The sequence below is a fragment of the Schistocerca cancellata genome, chromosome 5, assembly GCF_023864275.1.
Source record: "Schistocerca cancellata isolate TAMUIC-IGC-003103 chromosome 5, iqSchCanc2.1, whole genome shotgun sequence".
Lineage (NCBI taxonomy): Eukaryota > Metazoa > Arthropoda > Insecta > Orthoptera > Acrididae > Schistocerca > Schistocerca cancellata.
The window spans coordinates 2,367,374-2,383,559 of record NC_064630.1 but is presented as its reverse complement, the minus strand read 5'-3'; the positions used below and the strand labels follow the sequence as shown (position 1 = coordinate 2,383,559).

Below are 16,186 nucleotides of genomic sequence, written 5' to 3'. Positions count from 1 at the left end.
TAAATATTCTTAACTTCCTACTTGCCTGAGGTAGCAAGACATTTCATTGTAGCAGTTAAGAGTATGAGGTTGGTGATCGTGCAAGGTGATTTAGGCAGATCAAAAGGCTTGCACTCTGTCAAGAAAACACACAAACTCTTGGTATTTATTTATTTTAAAAGAGTACATTAGAGCCCAAGTCGGTAAGGAACAACACACTTCATTTTCTTATTCAAATAGTAAACAACTCATATTGCCAACTTCCACTGAGGTGACAAAAGTCATAGGGTAGCAATATGTGCATAAACTGAGGCTGGTAGTATCGCGTACACGATGTATAAAAGGGTAGTGTACTGCTGGAATTAGCATTTGTATTTAAGTGATGCATACGAAAGGTACGTGATGTAATTATAGCTGCATGATGGCAATTAACAGACTTTGAATGTGGAATGGCAGTTGGAGCAAGATGCATGGGACATTTCATTTCATAAATTGTTAGAGAATTTAATATTCTGAGAGCCACCATGTCAAGAGTGTGTCGAGAATACCAAGTTTTAGGCATTACCTCTCACCATGGACAACAAAGTGGCCTACAGCCTCCAATTAATGGCCGAGAGCAGTGGCTTTTGCAAAGAGTTGTCAGTGCTAACAGACAAGCAACACCAGATGAAGTACTTGCATAAATCAAAGTGGGATGTGTGACAAATGTATCCGTTGGGATACTGAGGCGAAATCTGACATTAATGGGCTATGGCAGCAGATAACCAACGTAAGTGCCTTTGCTAACAGCACGACATCACCTGCAGCACCTCTCCTGGACTGATGACCATATTGGTTGGACCTTAGACGATTGGAAAACCTGATCAAATGAGTCCCAATTTCAGTTGGTAAGAGCTGATGGTAGGGTTCGAGTGTGGTGTAGACCCCATGAAGCCATGGACTCTAGTTGTCAGCAAAGCACTGGGCAAGCTGGTGGTGGATGTATAATGATGTGGTCTACGTTTACATGGAATGGACTGGGTCCTCTGATCCAACGGAACCGACCGTTGAGTGTAAATGGTTATGTTTGGCAACTTGGAGACAATTTGCAGCCATGAATGGATTTCATGTTCTTAAATAATGATAGAATTTTAAAGGATGACAATGCACCATGTCACTGGGCAACAATTGTTTGTGACTGATTCGAAGAGTACACAGGATGATTCTGGGGAGAGATAAGTTCTTGCACAAAATCCTGCACTGGTAACACTTTTGCGATTATGGACAACTACAGAGGCACCGTGGCGCAATATTTCTGTAGGGGATTTCCAAGAACTTGTTGAGTCCTTGCCACATGGAGTTGCTGCACTATGCTGTGCAAAAGGAGACCTGAAACGATATTAGGATACATCTCATGACTTGTCACCTCCGTGTATTAGAGAAACAATGCATTAATAGCAACAGAGGTCTTGCATTAACAGGCACATTTTGATTTTGTTTACTATGATCTTTTTCTTAGAATTTCAGCACACTCTCTTAAACAAAACAATATGTTGTAATGCCACAAAACTTTTGTAGCCAGAGTCTTTGCAGATATATCTATTACACAAACAAAAGCTTTCAATTTCCTATAGCACCAGATTTTCTTTCAGTTTTTTGACAGCAATACTTGAAAAAGGATGAACCAGTCATGATTCAATACATTCCTGACGAAATGATTATTCACATCAATGTGTTTGCTGCTACTTGACATTTGATCCGATTTTATCATTGCTACTGCACTTTGGTTATCCACTCAGTGCCATTTTCATGTAGTTATCCAGCAATACTTCTGAGAGTCTTAAAAATCTTTATCTCCAATCAACATTGAGCTGCAGATATGTATTCTGCTTTGGCAGTAGATAGTGCAACCACACATTGTTATTTGCAACACCAATCTGTCTGTGAAATCTGCATCACATTAAGCAACTATTTCTTGTTCTTTTTCTTCTTATGAGTAGGATATTCCATTTCCTGTTATTGAATTCAAGTATCTTAAAGTTCTTTTCAGATTATGTGTCTTGAGTGATCTGAGTTACTTGTTGATCTGCTTTCATGTTTCACTGTAAATGCCAAGTCAAATTTCTTCAATTACTCCACAAGGGGAAATTGCTGTTGTAACAGTTTTCGATTCTGGTGTCTTCCACCACTTCTTTAGCACATTTTTCTTGGCGAATAAAAATATCACCTTTTGTTCTTTTGATTTCAAGTCAAAGGAACATTGTTGGGTTCTTCAACAACTGTAAAGTGAAAAGGAAGGAAGGCAGGATAATTGGGTTTAATGTCCTGATGACATTGAGGTCATTAGAGATGGAGCAGAAGCTCCGATTGTGTCATGGATGGGGAAGGAAATCAGCCTTGCCCTTTCAAAGGAACCATCCGGCATTTGCCTGGGGCAATTTAGGGAAATCACGGAAAACCTAAATCTGGGTGGCTGGACACGGGTTTGGACCGTTGTCCTCCCAAATGTGAGTCCAGTGTACAACCCACTGCATTACCTCGCTCAGTCTGAAAAGTCAAAATTTTTCTTCAGTTTTTGAAGAACATTTTTCATTTGATAGATGTTTTCTCCAAATAGAATTCCTTTGTCAACCTGAACAGAAAGATACATTTTCTTTTCTGTATCTCATTTGTAAACACGTTGGTCAGATTTCAGTTGGATCTTTCTCATTCTTAAAGAAACTCATTCAGTTTCTTATTCCATTGCAAAGGAACTTGTTTCAATCCATAAAAATGCCTATCTGAGGAAGCAAATTTTCCCAGGTGCTTTGCATCCCTGGGGAACTTCCGTGAAAACTTAATTCTTTCAGAGCACCACTTAAAAATGCTGTTTTGACATCAACTGTCATAATTATCAAATGGTCTTGTGCAAGAAATCCAAATAGGAACTCGAGGAATTGGTCCTTACAACAGAACTACAAAGTCTTTGAAGTCCAGTTTTCCTTCATCAAGTTGACATACATTTGCAACTAGCCTACCTTTGTTCTTTTCATTATCCTTTTTCTTGAAAATCCGTTTTCTACGTCTACACGACTACACCGCAGTTCAAAGTGCAGTGCCGGACAGAGGATAACTACTACTTTTCCAATAGTACTTTCTTTAATCACCAAAGTCCTTGTCTCATTTTTCTTCGATTATTCTCTCCCTTTATCAAATTTTCCTTGGCTCCACATTCAATGTTAGCATGACAAGCATAAAATCTCTTTGGCAAATTTACACGTTATCTTGGTTTGTGAAATGGTTTTTAATCTTCTTCTGGATCTTCTCTTTTTTCATCATCATCAAAAATTTGGTTTTCTACATTTAAATCTATTTCTTCTTCTTTTGTGTCCACTCTTTTGCCTTCACACTGATATGTAAATTCCACATCTCCTGCTTCATACAATTTTCCAGTCTTAGGATTCCATATGACATAGCCATTGTCTATATATCCTACAGGAACAGCACTTACACTCTGATTTTTTTTAAACGCTCAAGTTTTTTTGTGAACACAACAAATCCAAGAATACCCTATCATGACAAATTTGGTTTTTTCCAGACCACATTTGAGCTGGGGTCACAACAACAGCCACAGTAGGACTCCTATTCATGAGAGAAGCTGCAATAAAGACCGCATAGCCCCTCATTTTGTTTCTAACCTTTTATCAAACAACATGGCCCTTAATTTTGTTCATTAAGGAAGATTTTTTTTCTACCTTACCATTCAGGTGAGGAGACACTAATTGTGTAGTCAATCACTAAACCTTTTTTTTCTTTCTTTTTTTTCACACATTCCTAGAAGTTAGTACTTCTGTACTCTCCTCCTCCTGTTAATCTTACTTTCTCTGTCTTCAGACTGGAATAAGCTTCACTGTCATTTACATATTCCTTGATATGGTCTTCTGTTTCATCTTGTGTGTGTAAACATACACTTTCAAGAAATGTGTTTAATCATCAAGACATGTTAAAAAATAATCTTCATTTAGGTAAGTGGGGACCATACAGTACAGTGTGAATAATTTCAATAGGTCTCACTGCTCTGTATAGAACAGTGTTTAACTATTTCCATGCTTACATGTTTCAAGACAAGCATCTCCACTACTTCTACAATTTTGTCCGGACCATCCATACTTAGATTTTTTATTTATTTGTTTTTAGGTTTCTTGATATTGTCTGTAAGATATCCCCTAAGCCCCTTTGCCAGGAACATCACACTTATTTCCAGGTCCCATACCTGAAAACTTGCAGCATCTCTCAATTTCGGTATGTCGTTTACTGCTACACCCTCTGCTGATGAAGCAATATTTCAACACACAATATACAAACCTTCTTACAGAAAATGCATAGTCTTTCTACATATGCAAGTTTTCATTTTTTTTACTTCCCCCGATTTCCAGCACTACTGGACTTATAACATGTCAAGATTACTTGTAAAATTTGGGGAATCCTTTTAAAAGACTATGTTAAAGCACAAGTCTACAAGAAATGACTGACTTCATTTTTTTATTCAAACAGTAACCAACTCATATTGCCAACTTATTGCAGAAGCAAGGGCACTCATACCAACTGTGGCCTTATGTTAACAGGCACATACTGTTTTTATTTACTATGACCTTTTTCTTCAAATCTAAGCACTATGCCACCTCCAATGCAATGTGCCAGGCCATTTGATCGTTCACAGTGAGCAACAATGCTTCGAGGGGCAGGGAGTACACTGTTGCCTATCAGGATGGTCGTGAGCTGGAACAGTCTGGTCTGCAGTGTAACATGAATTCCAAATTACAATACAACTTCACTCTTCATCTTTCAAAGGATTTCCAGAATATACTTTCAATGTGCACTATTTACCCCCTGGCAACATGAACAACAGAATTACAATTCACATGATAAAAAATGGTGTATCATAAATCATAATATGAAGTAATAACTGTAGGACTGTAAAAAAGGAAATGATAATAAATTAGCAACAACATATATAGATGTTTCTGAATTACATTCACTAAGACTAATTACTGTTAGTAGTATACAAATTAAAGTTCTTGCTAAATGGAGGATAACTACGGAGTCCGTGCAGACTTTTCCGAACTTCAAGTACACACAAAAGCTCTACTGTCATATTTGGTTAACAACTGTCATTTCCTGCTGGTCACAGAAACCCAACAGAACCGCCAGTCCTCCCTCATACCCACGCATCAAGTCTTAATGAGAATGTTCTTTGGCTGAAATTTGTTTGAATCATGGAACCAGTAACTTAATGTTTGTAGGAAATGAAGGACTGGGTCTCTACATATCCTTCCATTACACCCACGGATTTGCTTCACAGGTCAGTGTGGGCCACGCTTTACCTTCGGAATGTGCTTATATACAGAAGATCCATTGGCCCGTATACCACCGAGCCCCTTGCAGCCACCACAGTATCTGGGGGCACGGGGCACAAGTAGCGCCAACAGGTGCCGCATAGGTCACAGTGAACAGCACTGCTGTCGCAGTCACCTGCTGGCATTGCACAGCCTGATGCCCACGTAATGATGTGCCTGCATTCCTCTGTTGATGGGCACTTAGGTCACCACTCAGTCCTTCGACAGCTACTTACACTCCATACCGACTGCCAGCAACCCTCGAGCGTACATAATCCTCAGTACCTTCTTGCTGATCACCACTACAGAAAATCGTGGACTTCGTCGAAGTTGGCACCTTCTACACGTTGCCCACATGAACTTTCTCGTTGTACTCGAGTGTGGACCTTTGTCCTCTGAAGTTGTGCTAGGTTTAGTTAGCAGTTAATAAACAAAGAGTAGTAGTTGTAACATATGAATTCAATCACTACCAGTCACACCACTCGGCTAAGGATATTACAGTGGTGATTAGGATCACGGTTTCACGTTACAGTGGTCTTCTCTCGTCAGCCGTATACCACAGTGGCAATGAGGATACTGGTTTAGCACTACAGCGCCTGCTCGAGACTCACCCACTCCCGCACCTGATCACAGTCTGCTGGCTGCAGCGTCAATTGCTGGCCCCGTCTGTCACCTGGGCACCGACCCCTTCCTCCACACCGAGCCAGACACTGGCACGCTGTGTCAGTTTGCCCAGACGGTGCAGCCCTGGCCGAAACCTCCCCCTGAGTGTGGTATAGCCAGGACGGAACAGGGATGACAAGGATGGTTCTTCATGTGTGTTTCAATGTTTTATGCTGTGTCTGCATGTGTTTTTGATGGAGAAGGGTTTCATTCTTTCCCAATTGTTCACGTGTTTTGGAAAACAAATTAATTTTCACTTGTATGTTGGCTCATCTCGATGGGGTGGTGTATCCGTGTTTATTGTGCTGTGAAAGTCGGCGTTCAGTGGTACTGAAATCCAGTCACAGTGCAAGTGTATCTACCCGTGTTCGGGACCTAGACTGTTAATACCTTTCCCGCAGTCTGGTTATGTCCACCTCTGTTCTGGAAATGGATTGTTCCTCTCTTGGTTTCTATATCTGTGCGGTTGTCTCACTTTCGGCAGACATTCGCTTTTGCACTTGGTGTTCAAGTTTTTTCAGCACATCAAAGTTCTCTTTTCAGTGTAGTTTGTGTGGTCCATTCAAGTACCCTTTCAATGTGCATTCTCTTCCTTGTTGTTGTTGGTCTGCATGGTTTATGGTTGTTTCTTGCAGGTGTTTCTCTGTTTTCATGTTCCAGCTTATTGCAGCATATTCTCTTGAGAGTCTTCTGTTCAATAGCCAGAGTTACTGGTGCCTCAGGTGCTTCCATTCTGGGGTCAGGAAATTTTGGACTCATTTATGAATTCTTCCATTACTTTCTGGTAGAACAGTTCCATATTTAAGGTTGAATAATGAGTACACTGCTTTTGTTCAACTGATTTTTATTTCAAACTAGTTTTCAGCTTATTGGGCCATCTTCAGGAAATACATGACTAGCATCTGAAATTGACGCTGGTTCAATTTTTTTTTCCAATACAGATACAACAGAATGTTTATTTTGAGCTTAATAGTAAAAAACTATGCAGACTTTTGGTCCAATACTAATTTACTTTTCAGATAGTGGGTCACATTAACAGATTCATGCAAATCTAGCAATTTTGTCATAGCACATGCAAAATGTTAAATATAGGATGATCATGGTTTGAGGTGAGGGGCACTCAACATCATGGTCATCAGCATTTTGACAAAAAGTCAGCATACCAATCTCACAGATGGGGACGAAGGCTGTCTCCACATGTGGAGGAGTTTATTAAAGTCTGCCTCCCTTCCCCACCAATTTAGGGATGAGGCCTGACAGTTCACAAAATTTCACCACTCTTGCAACACTGAAATCAGTATCTGCAAGGATGGTGGCAGATCGGCATTGATACTGTGGGCTGCCCTAATCTCAGTATATACATTATGTGGTTGAAAGTATCTGGACACGCCCAAAAAACATATGTTTTTCATATTAGGTGCATTGTGCTGTCATATATTGTCAGGTACTCAAATATCAGTGACCTCAGTAGTCATTAGACATCGTAAGAGAGCAGAATGGGGAGCTCCGAGGAATGCACGGACTTCGAACGTGGACAGGTGATTGGGTGTCACTTGTGTCATACGTCTGTACGAGAGATTCCACACCCCTAAACATCCCTAGGTCCACTGTTTCTGATGTGGTAGAAGTGGAAATGTTAAGGGACATTTACAGCACAAAAGCGTACAGGCCGACCTCGCCTGTTGACTGACAGTGACCACCGACAGTTGGAGAGTGTCATAGTGTGTAATAGGCAGACATCTATCCAGACCGTCACACAGGAATTCCAAACCGCATCAAGATCCAATGAACGTCATCTGCCAGCGTGCGTAGTACCAACAGTAAAATTCGGAGGTGGTGGTGTTATGGCATGGTCGTGTTTTGCATGGAGAGGGCTTGCACCCCCTAGTTGTTTTGTGTGACACTATCACAGCACAGGCCTACATTGATGTTTTAAGCACCTTCTTGATTCCCACTGTTGAAGAGCAATTTGGGGATGGTGACTGCATCTTTCAACACGATCGAGCACCTGTTCATAAAACACGGCCTGTGGTGGAGTGGTTACCTGACAATAACATTCCTTTAATGGACTGGCCTGCACAGAGTCCTGACCTGAATCCTACAGAACACCTTTGGGATGTTTTGGAATGCCTACTTCGCGCCAGGCCTCACCGACAAACACCGATACCTCTCCTCAGTGCAGCACTCCATAAGGATGGGCCAACATATTGAATTCCAGCATTACCGATGGAGGATGCCACAAACTTTTAAGTCATTTTCACCCAGATGTCCGGATACTTTTGATGGCACATGTAAGATACACATTGCCAAAATATGCTGAATTGAACGTGGAACACCATAAACTTCACAGAGTGGTGGATTCTCCTGCCAAAGGAGGAAGCCACATGTTAAAGGCCACGTGTTTGACATGCAGTCTGATAAGCAGAACCTCCTTCCAGTGGTGAGGCTGACAAGAAGTTCGCCATGCCTGCGTGGTCGATCTGAGCGACCGCAGTTTACTTTCTGTCCCTAGCAACCATTCAGTCTCCCACTAATGCATTATGCATCTGTCACAAAATTAGAAGATGGTGTGCAATGGAATGGGACACTGATGGGCAGCACCATCCCTACAAGTTTTCTTGTCCGCCGTGTCTCTTCCCCTGTGTCCCAATGTGGCTACGTACCCAGCAAAAGATAACCACCTTGCCAAGGTGTTGGAGCTGCTATAAGGAGTCATGGACAAGATGAATCAGCTGGTCTACTGGATACATTAGGTGAAGTGCTTGTAGGGCATGTCTGAACAGACAAGAAACCTTGTAAGGTGATGTCTGTGAATCCTCTACAGTGCAATCAGAATTCCATATAATTCTGCATCATAATTTGTAAATTGTTCTGGAAGACGCACTTTAAAAACCCTATCAGGGAAAACAGCAGAATAACAGAAGACAGTCTCTTGCTGGGATGCATCTGTATAAACAATGATAAAACTGTGGCACGTACATAAAATGTATGTAAACAGAGTTGTAAAAACATAATCTGTAGTGCTAATTTTCTTGTACTGTGTAGAGCTTAAAATCACATTGGGTCTCTGAATACACCAAGGTCGCAACACATTCCATCCCTAGCAATGTATGTTGATGCCAAATAGATACAGATCCTTGAGACAGTCTGTAGCACGTATCCCAGATCGCTTGGTCACATGGCGCTGATTCCTGAGCAGCTGTTAAAAGGTGGGTTGGACCACTGCATTATATGCCAATGACTGGAGATGCTGAGATTTTCAGTACCTGTTGAGCCAAAAGGAACATCACCAAATCCAGAGTTGTGGTTCACCAGCCTCTGCACACAGACTCTGAACTGGGGTTGGCCCAAAAGGCTCCAATCAATACCCAAATGCCCCCATGGTGCACAGCATCAAAGATCTTGGGATAGCATGTAGAGGCTGATCCGTAGATCACACTGCCATAACCTAAATGTGATCGAACAAGTGCCCTGTAAAACTGCAGGAGGCAGGACCTGTCAGCTCCCAATGTTTTTCCACACAGAAAACACACAGTTTTTTGAAAACTGTAAAATATTGTCCCCCGCTGTGAGCACTGGTTGGTTAAAACTTCGATGAGAATGGTTAAAACTGACACATGTAGTGTTCTCTAGTGAGAAACGAAAACCAGCTGTCCTGTCACAGGTTTCCAGCCTTCTAATGGTTAGCTGTAGCTGCCTTGTCGTCATCTTAAGATCAGAGGCAGAATAAAAGATTGCAAAATCATCCAAAAACCAAAGAGAATTTGACAGGGCTAATGAATGCGGAGGAAATGCTGTTAATAGTGACGGCAGACAATGTGACACTGAGGACACTGCCTTGGAGGACCCCATCTTCTTGAACAGAGCAGTGAGACAAGGCATCGCCATTGTGATATCAAAAACACCAGTCCTTGAGAAAGGATTGGATAAGACGGTCCTTGAGAAAGGTTTGGATAAGAAGGGGGGCAGGCATCCACATAGTTGGTGAAGGACTTTGTACCTCCAAGTAGTATCGTATCCTTTTTTGAGGTCAAAAAACACAGAAACCAAATGGTTTCGGCATAAGGAGGACTCCTGTATCGCCGTCTTCAGTAGATTAAGCTGACAAGCGTGGAACGGTAGTGCCTGAAACCGCTCTGGGAGCAGCTCAGGTGACCTCGGAATTTGAGCAGCCAGATGAGGCAGTGGTTAACCATGCATTCAAGAGGCTTACCCATACAACTGTGGGGCTGCACTCTGGTAACTATGAGGCGAACTACAGTTTCAAATTTTGTCTCTCAATGGTAATATTCTGGCAAAAGTATTAACTTACCAGCATACATCTCTGGTTTAAATACAGTACTGCACTGTAAAACTACAATCACTTGTCAGCCCTGAGGTACGTGAATTTATATATGCCGAGATATTGTAACAAATAGTGCTATCTATTGAAGTAGTGTGTGCATTAGTTATTTTAATTGGATTATTTTCCGTGGAAAGAATTTCTTCTGTAACATCAGTGATCTTTCTATCTTTCTTACTTACTTCAAGGCACGGCCTCCTCAATCACAGACTTCCAGTCTTGGTCTTCAGCACGCCTGCGCCACCTTCTCACTCCCGCTGCTCTCAGGCTGGCTTCCACATCTTCCAGCCATCTCACACGTGGTCATCCTCTCCTTTTTCTACCACCAGGATGTCCCATCAATCAGCTTCTTCAGGAGCCTTTCTTCTGTCATCTGCTGGACATGTCCTAACCATCTTAGCCTTCCCATTTTGAATGAGATTACCAAATCAGGTTCTTTGTACAGAGACCTTATTTCTTCATTAGTCCCAAGTCTCCATACTTCTCCTTTTACAGGACCAAAAATCTTCCTCAGCACAGCTTCTTCTCCAAAGCCTCTGTCAGTACCCATGCCTCACTGTCATACATAAGAACTGGTTTGATCATTGTTTTATAAAGTGTCAGCTTTAATTTCCTACTTAGGTTCTTACTTTTGAGCATGGAGTAGAGTGGTCTATATGATCTGTTGGCAGCCTTAATTCAATTTGTGATATCTGCCTCCACTTTGTTTTCTGATATTACTGAGCCAAGATATATAAAACAGTATACTCTTCCGAAGCTGTACCCTTTCAACTGGAGCTCATCTGTGTTTCTTCTAACTCTCTCAGTTACCATGTACTTAGATTTTGTCTCACTAATTTTTAGACCAAGGTTCTTGGCAGTGGCTTCAAACTCTTTCAAAGCTGTTGTAAGTGCCTCTGTACTTCTGGAACTTATTTCCACATCATCTGCATACGCTAAAATTTGAAGAAGCCTATTATAAATATTGCCTCCTGGGTTTGTTGTTATTGATCTTACTGCATTCTCTAATACTAGGTTGAACACACATTTTTCAACATCACTGATCAGCTCCTGATACTGGGTAATAATCTTACTCTGTTCTTTTCTCTCTTCCTTCTTACACTGTGCTGCTTTGTCTTTATCACTTACAATCCTGTATCAGGTTCCACACCCTGCCTGTGTGGCTTTCAGAATATGGGTGTCTCAAATAAAATTACTTTTTCCCTTCTTCCTTTAATCTATTGCTTTTCAATAAGGGATATTATGGAACAGTGATGATATAAGCAAGTTCAGCCTTTGTCTACTCATGTTTGAGGTTTATGATTACACCAAGTATTAAATATTTCTACTATCATCAATGTGATATAACCTTATTGTACCAATTATAACACTTTATATACTGGGTAGATAAATAATTCACTCATTAAGCAACAGCAGGAGAAAACACACGCAAAATTTAAAGAAATGTGCAAGCTTTCAGAGCCAGTGATTTCTCCTCCTAGCAGAAGGGTTGAAGGGGAAGAAGGGGGGTTGTAGGAAAAGGACTGGCAAGGTTTGGGAAACGGGGAGAGTTACAGAAAAGTCATCCAGAACCCCTGGTCAGAGGAGACTTAATGGACGGGATGAAACACTGGTAACAATTGTATGTAACTAATACAAATATTTTTCTCTGGGAAACTCTTTAAACTATATATAAATTTATCACTTTGCACTCTACGAAATGTGCTTTAATATTGCTTCTGGACCCAAATATGTTTTATGATTATTGATTAACAACCATGTGTTCTTGTTCTATATACAATCACAAAACATATGAAATCTTGTGGTAAAACTTGTTACGGGCATAAAAGAAATTATGGAAATGCATAATTTACATTTAGCACAGCACGTTTCTGAAACACAGAAAACTTTATATATCAGTACATGAAACATACTTACATTTACACTATCTTCAAACCACTTTTTCTGTACATACAGCTCTTCATAACAGTTTACTGGTTCTCGTAATTTAGATGGTTTCACTAAAAATAAAAAACCACAATCAAATTTCAGTTGGTTTATATCATGGGACTACACTTAACTCTATTAAGCATATTGTCTCTCATTCAGCAACAACCACCTGCAGTATTCAGTGATAATTACAATGGAAAGTCCAGGTCAGAAAATCAACAATTATGAAAAAGATAGATTGCTGCTCACCATAAAGATGACATGGTGAGTTACACATAGGCACAATGAAAAGACTGTAACATTTAGCTTTGGCCAAACCCTTCTTCAGAAAAGAAAGGAAAAAGCACACATTCTCACAAGCAGGTACATCACATACACACATGACCACTATCTCCAGCCACTCCAGCCAGACAGTAAGTGTTGTGTTGAACGAAAGCAGCAATCTAGAGTGGTGCAGGAAAGGGGAAGAGAGAGCTGGGTACAGTTGGAGGGAGAGGTGCACTGTCAGACGAGGGACCTGTGGCTATAAGGTATCAGGACAAGTCTACCTGACACAGTACTGCGAGGCTGTGGCAGATGAGTAACGGGGAGCAGAAAAGCAGAGGAGCAGAGAGGGGAAAAGACTAGTGGGTGCGTTGGCAGAGAACGGGCACAGTGAAGGCAAAGCGGCATAAATTGGTAGGAGGTTGTAAGACAGATGGGGCAGAAACTGTTGGATGGAGGGTGTAAGGACAGTAAGTTATCATATGTTGAGGCTGAAATGAGATTGGGAGCGGAGAATGAGCTGTAAATGAGACTGGCAGCGGAGAACGAACTGCAAGGATAAATCCCAACTGTTCAGTTCTGGAAAGTTGGTGGTAAAGGGAAGGATCCAGATGGTCAGGATTGTGAAGCAGCCATTGAAATAAAGCATGTTATATTCCGTTACAAGCCTTGCCACAGGGTGGTCCACACTTCACTCTTGGCCATGTTTGGTTGTGGCCATTCATACTGGTGGACAGTTGGTTGGTAGTCCTGTCAATACAAAAAGCTGTGCAATAACTGCAACTATGCCAACCTGTTTATGGGTCATCAAACGGAAACCTTCGTAGCATCCCAGAACACCAAAATCCTAGTCTGGTTCAGGTTCACTAACCAGTCTCAGGGACCAGACATCCTATCCTCATTCCTTCACAACCTCAACACCTTCTCCCCATTCCCTTCTCCTGGTCTTCTTCAACCCAGCGTGCTACCTTCGTGGGCACTCACCACCTCTTTGATGTCTCCATGCACAACTCTGTCCACATTAAACCCATCAATCACAAACAGCACCTGAGTTTCCGATATCTGCCACTGCTCCACACTAAAAAAAATCCCTTACGTACAGCCTGGACACCCAGAGATGGTGTATCTGCAGTGACAAGAACTCCCTTGCCCAGTCTGCTCAAGCTCTCACAAAGGCATTCACAGACAGGCACATTCCCCTAGACCTAATCTGCAAACAGATTTACCATACCATATCCCCACACTACAGGGTTATAAACACAAAATCAAATAGGGGTAATGCAGGAGTAGGTTTAATAATGAATTAAAAAATAGGAGTGCGAGTAAGCTACTACAAACAGCATAGTGAATGCATTATTGTGGCCAAGATAGACACGAAGCCCACGCCTACTACAGTAGTATAAGTTTATATGCCAACTAGCTCTGCAGATGACTAAGAAATTGAAGAAATGTATAATGAAATAAAAGAAATTATCAGACTGTGAAGGGAGACGAAAATTTAATAGTCATGGGTGACTGGAATTCGGCAGTAGGAAAAGGTAGAGAAGGAAATGTAGTAGGTGAATATGGATTGGAGGCAAGAAATGAAAGAGGAAGCCGCCTGGTAGAATTTAGCACAGAGCACAGCTTAATCATAGCTAACACTTGGTTCAAGAATCATAAAAGAAGGTTGTATACATGGAAGAACCCTGGAGATACTAAAAGGTATCAGATAGATTATATAATGGTAAGACAGATTTAGGAACCAGGTTTTAAATTGTAAGACATTTCCAGGGGCAGATGTGGACTCTGACCACAATCTATTGGTTATGAACTGTGGATTAAAACTGAAGAAACTGCAAAAAGGTGGGAATTTAAGCAGATTGGACCTGGATAAACTGAAAGAACCAGAGGTTGTACAGACTTTCAGGGAGAGCATAATGGAACAATTGACAGGAATGGGGGAAAGAAATACAGTAGAAGAAGACTGGGTAGCTCTGAGAGATGAAGTAGTGAAGGCAGAAGAGGATCAAGTAGGTAAAAAGACGAGGGCTAGTAGAAATCCTTGGGTGACAGAAGAAATACTGAATTTAACTGATGAAAGGAGAAAATACAAAAATGCAGTAAATGAAGCAGGCAAAAAGGAATACAAACGTCTCAAAAATGAGATCGACAGGAAGTGCAAAATGACTAAGCAGGTATGGCTAGAGGACAAATGTAAGGATGTAGAGGGTTATCTCACTAGGGTTAAGATAGATACAGCCTACAGGAAAATTAAAGAGACCTTCAGAGAAAAGAGAACCACTTGTATGAATATCAAAATCTCAGATGGAAACCCAGTTCTAAGCAAAGAAGGGAAAGCAGGAAGGTGGAAGGAGTATATAGAGGGTCTATACAAGGGCGATGTACTTGAGGACAATATTATGGAAATGGAAGAGGATGTAGATGAAGATGCAATGGGAGATACAATACTGTGTGAAGAGTTTGACAGAGCACTCAAAAACCTGAATCGAAACAAGGCCCCGGGAGTAGACAACATTCCATTAGAACTACTGACAGCCTTCGGAGAGCCAGTCCTGACGAAACTCTACCATCTGGTGAGCAAGATGTATGAAACAGGCGAAATACCCTCAGACTTCAAGAAGAATATAATAATTCCAATCCCAAATAAAGCAGGTATTGACAAATGTGAAAGTTACTGAACTATCAGTTTAATAAGTTACTGCTGCAAATTACTAACGCGAATTCTTTACAGACGAATGCAAAAACTGGTAGAAGCCGACCTCGGGGAAGATCAGTTTGGATTCCGTAGAAATGTTGGAACACGTGAGGCAGTACTGACCCTACGACTTATCTTAGAAAATAGATTAAGGAAAGGCAAACCTACGTTTCTAGCATTTATAGACTTAGAGAAAGCTTTTGACAATGTTGACTGGAATACTCTCTTTCAAATTCTAAAGATGGCAATGGTAAAATACAGGGAGCGAAAGACTATTTACAATTTGTACAGAAACCAGATGGCAGTTATAAGAGTCGAGGGACATGAAAGGGAAGCAGCAGTTGGGAAGGGAGTGAGACAGGGTTGTAGCCTGTCCCCGATGTTATTCAATCTGTATATTGAGCAAGCAGTAAAGGAAACAAAAGAAAAATTCGGAGTAGGTATTAAAATCCATGGAGAAGAAATAAAAACTTTGAGGTTCAACGATGAAATTGTAATTCTGTCAATTCTGTCAGAGACAGCAAAGGACTTGGAAGAGCAGTTGAATGGATGGATAGTGTCTTGAAAGGAGGGTATAAGATGAACATCAACAAAAGCAAAACGAGGATAATGGAATGTAGTCGAATTAAGTCAGGCGATGCTGAGGGAATTAGATTAGGAAATTAGACACTTAAAGTAGTAAAGGAATTTTGCTATTTGGGGAGCAAAATAACTGATGATGGTTGAAGTAGAGAGGATATAAAATGTAGACTGGCAATGGCAAGGAAAATGTTTCTGAAGAAGAGAAATTTGTTAACATCGAGTATAGATTTAAGTCATTTCTGAAAGTATTTGTATGGAGTGTAGCCATGTATGGAAGTGAAACATGGATGATAAATAGTTTGGACAAGAAGAGAATAGAAGCTTTTGAAATGTGGTGCTACAGAAGAATGCTGAAGATTAGATGGGTAGATCACA

At 41.0% G+C, this 16,186-nt stretch overlaps 1 protein-coding gene across 2 annotated transcripts in view; it reads right to left on the bottom strand.

The window, feature by feature from the left end:
* The window catches only part of LOC126188041 (uncharacterized), a 160,275-nt gene that overhangs the window by 20,239 nt on the left and 123,850 nt on the right, over positions 1–16,186 (bottom strand). For both annotated transcript variants that reach the window (XM_049929469.1, XM_049929468.1), the window contains exon 7: positions 12,256–12,338. In XM_049929469.1, the coding sequence (XP_049785426.1) occupies positions 12,256–12,338 (83 nt within the window). The remainder of the gene's footprint in view (positions 1–12,255; positions 12,339–16,186) is intronic.